The sequence below is a fragment of the Acinonyx jubatus genome, chromosome A2 (assembly GCF_027475565.1).
Source record: "Acinonyx jubatus isolate Ajub_Pintada_27869175 chromosome A2, VMU_Ajub_asm_v1.0, whole genome shotgun sequence".
NCBI lineage: Eukaryota > Metazoa > Chordata > Mammalia > Carnivora > Felidae > Acinonyx > Acinonyx jubatus.
Genome location: NC_069383.1, coordinates 91,899,794 through 91,910,630, shown reverse-complemented (window position 1 = coordinate 91,910,630; position 10,837 = coordinate 91,899,794). Strand labels below are relative to the sequence as shown.

General features: G+C 43.7%; 1 gene segment (V, D, J or C); it reads right to left on the bottom strand.

The window, feature by feature from the left end:
- Nucleotides 1-3,958: 3,958 nt before the first annotated feature.
- Nucleotides 3,959-6,422, bottom strand: LOC106980664 (probable non-functional T cell receptor gamma variable 11). The segment is given in 2 exon segments: nt 3,959-6,153; nt 6,262-6,422. Coding segments are annotated over 2 exon segments (522 nt in total).
- Between the last annotated feature and the right edge of the window lie 4,415 nt (nt 6,423-10,837).

The window sequence follows — 10,837 nt, the reverse complement described above, 5'->3', positions numbered from 1 at the left end:
TCTCAGTCTGGTTCTGGTGACTGGTCTGGGTCCTCACATTGTTTCCTCTTGACTTGCTCTACGCCTCTGGGTGTCTGGCTGGAAGCTGGCCACGTTGTGTGGTAGAGTAGATACTGGGATAAATATGTTTTGTGCTTGAAAACGAACACACCTTGGGGCGCCTGGGTGGCTCAGCCGGTTAAGCGTCCAACTTCGGCTCAGGTCATGATCTCACGGTTCGTGGGTTTGAGTCCCGCATCCGGCTCTGTGCTGACAGCTCAGAGCCTGGAGCCTGCTTCAGATTCTATGTTTCTGTCTCTCTTTCTCTGGCCTGCCCCTCCCCTCCCCTGCTCATGCTCTGTCTGTCTAAAAACTAAATAAACAAAAAATAAAAAAATAAAGTGGACAAAATGAATATTACATTGCAAAAATGTTGTGATCATTATATATATATGTAATATGTATACATAATATACATAATATAATATACATGTGATATCGGCAACATGTTTCCTGGCACTCAGTGATTTCTTCTTTGGATTTGAGCAACATAAACTTTCGGGTAATCTCCAGACAGTTATCTGACTTGGTCCAGATGTTGAACATAGTCTGAGTTTTCAGAGGTTGAGGAAGACGTCCTGGGAAGTGGAGGCCAGCTCTGAGCACAAGCCAAGAAGTTGGCCACAGTGCTCACGTAGGGAAGGATGTGGGTAGACACAGACCTGAGAAGAGGTTCCGTGTGGGTTGTCCGGGCACCCCTTGACCTATGTGTCCAGCTGACACAGTAGTAAATACCCACATTTCCTTTTCTTGCAGATTTATTCTCAAGGTCAAAATGGACCCGGGAACACTGTTTTTGGCAACAGAACCTCATGGTTGATAAAAATCTGTCAGGCTATGCTTCAACCAGTATGAGTGGCTGGATATCATCTTAGGCAGTGTTTGGACTTTTTCTATATCTCTCAGAAAGATTAGCATTTCAGATCGTTCCAACTTAAACTGTCAAACACAAACCGGGCTCAACAAAGAGGAGTTCTGAACACCAGCTTTATAAAGATGCACCATTAAATCATGTCTTTGCTCTCCCACCAAAAGTTGAAACAAGTGAGGAGCCGGTCTGAGCTCAGACGGAAGAGAACGTCAGTACTTCCAACACTGACATCTTGCTGAAGAGGCAGGAAAACAAGAGCTTGATGACCAGATGGTTCAGTCAGGGGGGGAAGGGTGTGATCTGACCCAGGTGGGTCACATGGTCTCTACAGGCCATCCCATGCTGGCTGCACACCAGATAGGATACCCCGGGGGTGCGCGGAAAATCAAGGGAGACAGCCTTGATTGTGTGCTGGTTTGGGGATGATGAGATTGCCTTATTTCCTTCACACACCCTGTGCCCCTCCCAGGGTTGCATACAGTACATAGGAAAAGACGCCTTTCGTGTTCAGTATGAAACCTTTCACCTTCTGGTTTCAGGGCGGAGTGATGTGAAACAGTGCAGCAATTTCCAATAACTATATCCAATACTGAGATCCCTATTGATATTGTTTGGATGCCACAATAATTCCAAAGGCGTGAGCAGTAGAATGCATTTAAAAACTTAATTTGGCCCCCACAGTACAGATGCAATGTCAGAAAATCCTAATTTCAATGTCCTATCATTCACTTGTTTGGGACAACACCAGATAGACTAGAGTGTAGACTGGGTCATGGCTTGAAGTCTGCCTAGACCTCGTAGACTCTCTCATGAATATGTCAATACCTAGATCTTCCAGAAGTAATTTTGGTATGGAATAACATTAATAGTACTATTTTTTGAGCATTTGCTATCTTTTAGGCGCTGTGCCTTACGTATGTTATCTCATTTTCTCCTCTCAAAGGTCTGAAGACCTTATAGTCTGTTGTACAGATGTAGAAAATGCACCAGACAGGTATTAACTCATGTATCCAGAGTCACAAAGCTGGTATCTGCGGGACCCTGGGAACTATACCACTGCAGGGCAAACACCGTTTTCGGTGCGGTACATTTATTTATGGTTTTTCTTCCACAGCATATACATATACAGACACACATAAAATTATATGATTATATGCAAAAAACTAATTATACACCTATATAAATTTAAATTATACGTACATATACATATATATAATTTAAGTGGTCATTTACTTAGACTTTATACGATTTAGCTTTATTTATGAACTTATGATTATTTTTATAGCTGAAATTTATAAATAATTAAGTATACACTTGTACACATCTTACAGTGTATATGTTTCATAGAAATTTATGTAAAATCATTGTAAACCTTTTAAAAATCAGAAGTGCAAAAAATAAAAATAAATATTATCCACTCTTAAAAATTAAAAATTAACCACTCTTAAAACTCTTAAATTTACCTTGATTTTATTAACATATCATTCACATATCTGTGAGCTGATCACATATGTAGTTCTTTATTCTTTTATTTTTCTCAATATTTTCAAGCTAGTATTTTCTCTTTTTTTAATATTTTTAGGTTTATTTATTTTTGAGAGAGAGAGAGAAAGAGACAGAACACAAGTGGGGGGAGGGGCAGAGAGAGACACACACACACACTGAATCCACAGCAGCTCCAGGCTCTGAGCTGTCAGCACAGAGCCTGACGCAGGGCTCGAACCCACCAACAGTGAGATCATGACCTGAGCCGAAGTCGGATGCTCAACCGATTGAGCCACCCAGGCTCCCCTCAAGCTAGTATTTTCAGCCTTATTCCTTAAAGTCCCTATTTTTGGTAGACACCTAGTGTTGCATATTTTGGGTGCAACATGAATTAACTTCACCGTTTTCCCACCATGGACACCCCCGGGAGGGTAATGAGAAGCTGATACAGCTTCAACCCTTTTGTATTACTCATAAATGACCCTGTACTTTTGGATCCTGACTTCTCCGACTGTGAAGTACGCAGGGATCCTGCAGGAACCTTGTGAAACGAGATCGGCATTCAGGAGGCCTGGCTGAGGTTTGATTTTCTGCATTTGTAACAAGCTCCTAGGTGAAGTGGAGGCTGATGGTCCACGAATCAAATGGTGGGCACCAAAAAGTTAGAATACGCATCCAAATGATTTCATTTTCAAATAGGCAATAATAACCCATATAATCGCTGCAATGCCCCAATATATTGAGCATGAGGCATGCTCCAAGCGTCGTGAGAACTTTATACGCATTATTGACGTTACTTCTCTCAGGACCTCCTTCAGGTTAACATGTTTCCATTTTAAAATAAGGAAAATGAGTCAGAGATATGTTATACAATTTATTCAGAATAAGTTCATAAATGGGGAGAGTGGCTATGTAATGAAGGGACATTGAAGAAACACTAAGAAATAGGGAAACCTATAGTAACAATAAATGTCACTCTCAGTGTATCATTCTATGGAGGTGATTGACGAACTACTTCTGTGTAGGGCCACATGATAACATTTTAGGGTTTTGGGGTCTCTGTTGCAACCATTCAACTCTGGCATTTAGTGTAAAAGCCACTATAGACAATTTATAAACATATGGACAAGGTGGTGTTTCAGTAAAACTTTATTACAAAACTAGGGGCTGCTGGGTATCAATATAGTTTGCTGACTTCCTGTTCCATGGCAAACATTATGGCTAATTGTAGTGTTTTAGTCTGTATTTTTTATGGAAGATACAAAGTAGCAATATTATTACACAGAAAATTAAAAATATATAACAATTTTAAGTGTGTCATATGTATGTATAGCTATATTCTATATTATTATATACACAATCTCATTATTAAATGTATAGATCAATAAAATATTGAGGATTATGCATACATAATAGATTTTTATTAAATTTTACAAAATCTTTAAATGTACCAAGAAGAATTAAAAACACCTATCTTTCCAGAGACATCCACTCTTTAAACTGTGAAGAATTCCTTTGCGTTAGTTCTTTTTATGTATTTGAAAGCGTATTACATAAACCAGTTCTGTGTTTAACCTTTTCCTTGAATATGTGGTGAATATGTTCCAGGTTCTTATAGTTGATCCAAAAAACATGTTTTTAATGGCTCCATAATATTTTGTCACTTCAAGTTCTCATAGATGATGGCCCCTTTCCCTCCTGTCACCACTGTAGGGGTTCCTGGTCGTTTTGTGTTGAAAAGTCAGGGTGGCTCTCCCTCCTGAGATCAGTCTCCGTGGGGCCACTTCAGGTGAATTCTGCCCTGCTCTTCTCATTATTAAGTGATATAATCTGTGTAAAGCATTTGACACAGATATGATAAGAAGCTAGGTACTTCTTTTCATCCCCTTCTTTCTGGAAATGGTTCACATTCTCTGACTCTGTATTCCCTTCAGGGATCTTCCTACTGTTGCTTCTGTAGATGTTAGGGGACAGGTGAGACCCTTTGAGACCCAGGCCCTGCGGGTCCTCCAGCTGGGGACCCACCACTGTCAGGAATCATGATGGACAGAAAGTGGGACACAGGATCCGGAGTTTGCCCCTGGAAAGGAAGACATTCAGTTTCCGTGGCCTCTCTGCACGTGATAGAAGCACCTGATCCTTAGAAAGAGAAGCAGAATGAATGTGTTGTCATTATCTCAGGAAGCAGGGATAAAGTGCATGGCAATTATGTATTCAGATGTTCACATTTACCAAAGGTACCAAAATTTTTGCCAAGTAAAGGTTTTTTTCTCATCCTTGACAGTGAACTCTAAAGAGGTGGGAGAGGAGTTGGGGTTTTTTTGTTTTTGTTTTTCTTGAGAGAGAGAGAGAGAGAGCTCAAGTGAGGGAGGGTCAGAGAGAGAGGGAGAGAGAGAATCCTAAGCAGGCTCGTGTCCAGTGTGGAGCTTAACTCAGGGTTCCATCTCACGACCTTTGATCATGACCTGAGCTGAAATCAAGTCTGATGCTCAAATGACTGAGCCACCTGGGCGCCCCAAGAGAGGGAGTTTTATAGCTTCACACATAACACAGTGTGTTTCCTTATTTTTGAAAACTCATAGCCATCCAGTTACTAATCACAGATTTCAATTCTCAATAATCATTTTGTGTTTTATTGATGTGTGAAGGACATGCCTTTCTCTTCTTTACAGATGTAGAGACCGTGTATTATCTATATTGTTACCAATCTGATTCTTATTCAGGATCTTTCTTTCTATTTGTAGAACCCTGGAGAACTAAGTCTTGGAGGCATATCCGCCATGTTGGAAGCATGTGAAGTGCTCAGGGCTGTTTAAAAGTACATCTCTGGTTTTGTCCCCGTATCGATCCCTGGATGTGGAGTGAGGCACTGTCTATCTCTCCAGGATACAGAATTTATACCTTGGTGTCTCCTATTCCCCAAAGAGCTGGTTGCTTACTTCATGGTTTCACGGTCACTAGATTCCTTCAGGATGGCCTCAGTTATTATGTCTGACAGATCATTCCACCTGTGAAGAACTGTAATGCCCGTGAATTAAATCAGAAGGTAAAAATGACAGGAAGTATTTATGTCCTTTCCTCTCTTCATTCTGAGCCACTCGGGTGCTAGAAACCTCTGTCTCTACAGTGAATTAACAGACACATGGATTTTTCCCTGATCCATCCACCCTGTGTCTTCAGAGTTCCCAGACAGCTGAATCCAGCGGGAACCAGTGTCAAACTGCTTTCGCGGGGACCGTCATTGCTGGTATCACGTGGGGCTCGCTGTGCGAGCAGAATCTACAGTGTCTCCCTGCAAAGGTCAGGAACTAGAGCAGAGGGAGAGGCTCCGGCTGGGCACCGGGCTGTGCGGCCTCTGTGGTTGCCCATGTGGAGAAGGATGTGGGTGGACCCAGACCCGAGCACGGTTCTTGTGCAGCTTCTCCTGGCAACTCTGGTGCTGTGGCTCCAGTCCCAGGAGGCACAGAAGTACACGGCCTCATCTTCTTGCTCTAAGAAATTTATTTTCAAGGTTGCAGTGGAAGTGTGAGCGTTTTTACTTGCCTCAAGCTTGTCGCTCTTCCCTCCTAAAGAAACTCGAACGGGCTGTGTTGAGACGAGTGTTAGATGTTCTATCTCTTGGTCTGGCTTCTGCCGGCACCAGTGTATGGCTCTGTTGATGACCTCAGTGGACATCTTGCACGATACGTGTGCACTCTTCCCCCTTGCTCGGGAAATTGATATTTCAGGTTGTTCCAGTTTCTCCTGCCCAAGGCCAACTGCAAGCCAAGAAGAGAAATCCCCATGAGCAAATGATATGGAAAAAGGCAACAATAAAGAATTTCTCAAGTCTCTCCTGTAGACTGAAGTGACTGGGGGACACTCACAGGCCCAGAGAGATGAGAAGATGACGGCCTCCAGCAGTGACATCCCGCGGGCCAGGCTGGCTCCCCAGGGACAAGGTAAGAAGTGAGGTCCCCGTGAGCAGGAGTGGGCAGGCCAGTGATAGGAGGGCGGAGCTGGTTCAGGATTTAGAAGAAGTGGTGGCTGAGAGAGTTTCCTGGGGTTTTTCATGATCAACCACAGGTATGAGCAGTTCTGGGGCTTCCGGAGTCCCATGAGTGCTGGGCAGACGGGGTAAGAGGGCCCCCAATCTGGAAAGAGATCCCGGTACCAATGTGTCTGTCTGGGGTGGGGCAGGATGGTTCTCACACCCACTCAGCCATTCCCCCTGGGATCCCAAACCCCAGAGACATTGCCCAGAGACATGGGGCCATGCCTGCTGGGTTCAGCCCCCGTGTGTATCTGCCTCTCATTTGCTGTTGACTCGCGACTCGGATGGGAAACCTGACCTTTACTCTTCTGTAACAACCACAACAACACAACAATCAGAGACTGAAATATTTCATCGATGATTTGAATATGCCATGTGAACAAGCACCAGAGTATCTTTGGGTCTTGTAAGTTAATTGTGATGTCACCAGGCAGATGAGGACGCAGAGAAATCAAATTTCATTTATAATCTGGGTGCCTCCAGGAAGGGAGTAGGCTGCAATTGCTGGGGGTCATGGGTCAGAGCAGTCTCTGGAAACCAGCTCCTACTTGCCCTGGGCCTTGCCACTGTCTCATGAGCATGATGTCACATGTGGGATCATTTTCAAAGCAATGTTGTGTTTCAAACGTAATGATAAGTGTTAAAATTAATGTACATCCAATGTCCATTGTGGACTTGCTTTTGTTAGGCATATTTCTGAAGGTCTTCCTGTATAATTTATGTAATCCTCTCCCCTGTCCCAGGGGATGGCTGTTGTGATTAATCTCCATGTCACAGATGAGGACATTAGCAGGTAGGGTCCTGCGGCAGACTGTCCTGAGAGGGAAATCTTCCAGATGTGTGCCCGCTGTATTCCTTTACACGTGACTTCTTTTTTTCATTGTTTATTAATTTATTTTTGAGAGAGAGAGATAGAGAGACTGCACAGGGTAGGAGCAGAGAGAGAGGGAGACAGAATCCCAAACAGGCTCCCCACTGTCAGCGTAGAGCCCAACCAGGGCTCCAACTAACGAACCATGGGATCATGACCCAAGCCAAATCAAGAGTTTCTGCTTAACCGACTGAGCCACCCGGGTGCCCCAGCCATGGTTTCATGAGTGACACTCATACTGTCCTGCCCAGGCTCGGCTGGGTGTGGCGGCAGGTCTGGGACAACCCATGATCGCCCACAAATGCCAGAGTATGTTCTTGTGAAGTTAACAAACACTAAGGGAATTCAAAGTGGCCCAATGGTGCAATTGAAACAGCATGGACTATGCATTTGGAAACATTTCTGTTCCTCTCTAAGCAACAATTCTTTCTTCCATGAATTAGGTTCGTTTGCAGGATTTTTATGATGATCACATGAGCTCCTGGATGCACACAACATCTGGCTCGTTATGTGGCAGCCAGCGGAGCGAATGGATATGAATTCCATGCAGTTCTTTGCCAGCCTGAGCTTTTGACACTTCTGAAAATCTCTGGGGAATGAAACACTGCACCTTGCTTCTCTCTGAGATAATCAGACCATTTCAACATACCAAGTCTCCAAATAGGAATCCAGCCCAATAGGAAGTTAGGTGAAACCAGACATCTGGGATACAGTTGGTAGCATCTGTGGGGGTACAATCGACAGCCATCAGACTGTCTTTTCTCTTTCCTCTGAGACTGAGGCATTGACCCGAGGAAGGTCACAGGACGTAGTGCAGGCTGAGGCTGAGGGCTAGTCAGGGCTGAGGTCTGGGCTTGGGGCCAGAGTTGTTGGGAGGGATGCGGTCACAGTCATGATTAGGGGTGTGTGTGATTATTAACTTGGTGCAATGGTAATGTAGGTTTCTGGGGGCCTTTCTACTAGGTCATCGTGTCCTCTTCTACTTCTGCATGTTTTATATTAAGGACCAAAGCAGAACGGACAGAATTTTATGCACCTCGTGGTTGTGGTTCTTTGTCTGTAATTGATCTTGAACAAGGGTTTTCGATCCACAAATCCTGATTTTGTGTTGTCGGTACCTGTGTGCATGAAAAGTGAAATCTGGGTACCCTGTAGTGAAAATATCATTTCCATTATTGAAACAAATATTTCTGTTGCTTCCATTATGTATATCCACTTGCAAATCTAAACAAAAGAACAGCATTTCAAGAAAAGCCAAGGTTATCAAGAAATAAAACATGAAATTTAAAAATTTTAAAGTATCACTCAACCAATCTGAAAAGTAGGGAAACAAATGCACATTCGCAGGTGAATACTGCCTGCTCAGGCTATCTGCCCACAAAGAAGGCTAAGGAGGAGCCAGGGACGCCAGAACAGGAAGAGGAGAGGGAGCCTCCAGGAGTGTGAGCACAGGGGTGACTCGGGGCCCGATGCCAGATCGGGCATTTTTGACATTGCTCTAAATGGCCAGCAATATATGGGAATTTTATCCATATGTATCTGATGCCAAAATAAGCAATCCATTTACAAAGGTGGAAGTTTTCCTTAGGATGATTATTAGCAAGATTATTATTTCATCAAGAGGATTTTGCTGATTTCAGTAGGAAAGTTGGCCCCGGTTACCAAGTCTGCGATGACCTGAAATCCCCTTTTGACTTTCTAGGTGACAGTCATCACTGGTCCCTCTGCCCATCTGCCCCTAGGGACTCAGGTCAAACACTTCCATGACCCTTTATACAGATCTCGGCTCTGAATCTCTGGTGGCCCCAGGGCCTGGGGAGTCCTTTTGTTTGTGTGAAGGTGGGAGGGCTGTCTCTTCATGTCCTCATTGGAAGAAGCCAGGATACTCCCAACTGTATCTTTAGAGAAAGACTCCATAGAATCAATGTCCCCAAGGATTTAGGCTCCCCTTATAGCTGGGCTGGATGTAGTGCAAGAGCCAAACGTTGGAATTATGAATTCTGTCCACCTCCCAATAAGTCTTTGGGAAAGGTAGCTAGGCCAGGATTTCTCAGCCTGAAAATTGCTACCATTGGGGGCTCAGTATTTGTTTGAAATGGGGGTGGGATATCCTGGGCACAGTAGAATGTTTAACATCATTCCTAGCCTCTACTCACGAGATGCCTATAGCACCCCCAACCTGTTGTGACAACCAGAAAGGTCTTCAGACATTGCCAATAAATATCCTCTGGAAGGGAGATTGCCTCCGGTTGAGAATCAAGGTTTAGGCCCCTCTTGTAGGATACAGGCACACCTTATTTCTATGGTTTTGAGTGTGGGCCTCAGCCAGCCAAGACTGGGACAAAATCATACTCCCATTAACATCCAACCCACAAAAGTTCCATTCGCTCAACGAACAACACCATTAATGTGCTTTCCTTGGAGATTTCGCTCCCTCATCTGGGTGAGTGTAACAGGAAATGACTCTATCACTTTGTTAACATACATGTCCTGCCTTGCTTGACCGGCTGTTACCTGTTACTTTCATATATCCTGTGCTAAGTTTCACTTTTGCTACGTCAGCCACGAGTTTTAGTCATTGTTCAATTTCCCTACTGCATCTAGCATGGTGCCTTCCCTTTAGTGACAGCTCCTTAAATATTCATTATCCTTAAATGATCATTCATATTCTACAGCTTATTGGCACAAATGACAGTTGTTAAAATAAAAGGCTAAGTCTTTAGTACAGTATTTACAATTTCCAAGATGCCTACATCCTTCAGCTCGTTTTCTCTAAATGATGCTATCTTGAGGCAAGAAGTGATTCCCAGAGCGATGAGGATGTAACGTAAGGCTTCTTGGATCATACATGGTGGAACTGAAAGTCACACTTATTTCTCTAATGCCAAGTGTGCACAGTGTAGAAGAGAGCCCAAAGACATCCCCACTGCTTCTAAATCCCATTCTGCATGTTATCAGCATGACTTATTGGCTGTCTAACAGTGTCCTTAACTACGTAAATGCAGTAAGGAGTTCAGGACCTGACATCTACTTGTCCCTCATTTCATGCCAGGCCCTCCCTGGCAGCCATAGAGGAAGTGAGCATATCTTGGCCATTTGAGTCAAGGCTGCTGTTTTGTTTTCAAACGCCTGAGCTCCAAGAGGCTCCTGGGAGGAACACTCACCATAGTGGACTCCTGTTGTGTCTTACCTGCACCCTCTTTAATCAGGGCCACAAATAATAATGACAAGTGATATAGTTTTGTTGAACTCTTACTATGTGACAGGCATGGGTCTAAATTCTTTGCATATATAAACTCAGTATACCTCCCAGCAACCCTCTGAGGTAGGAACACTTATTATACCTCTTTAAATGCCTTGGGGGACTGGATCTCAGAATGTTGAGCCGGGTGGTAGCTGTATGTTCTGTGTGGGCACCTATATATACTAGAGAACAGGGTCCTCAAAGGTAGAGAGGGGAACACTCCATCATGAATGTCTGAACTCTACAGATTAAAGTTATTAACGCTCTGTATAGAGGTCTCCAAACATTCTTGAA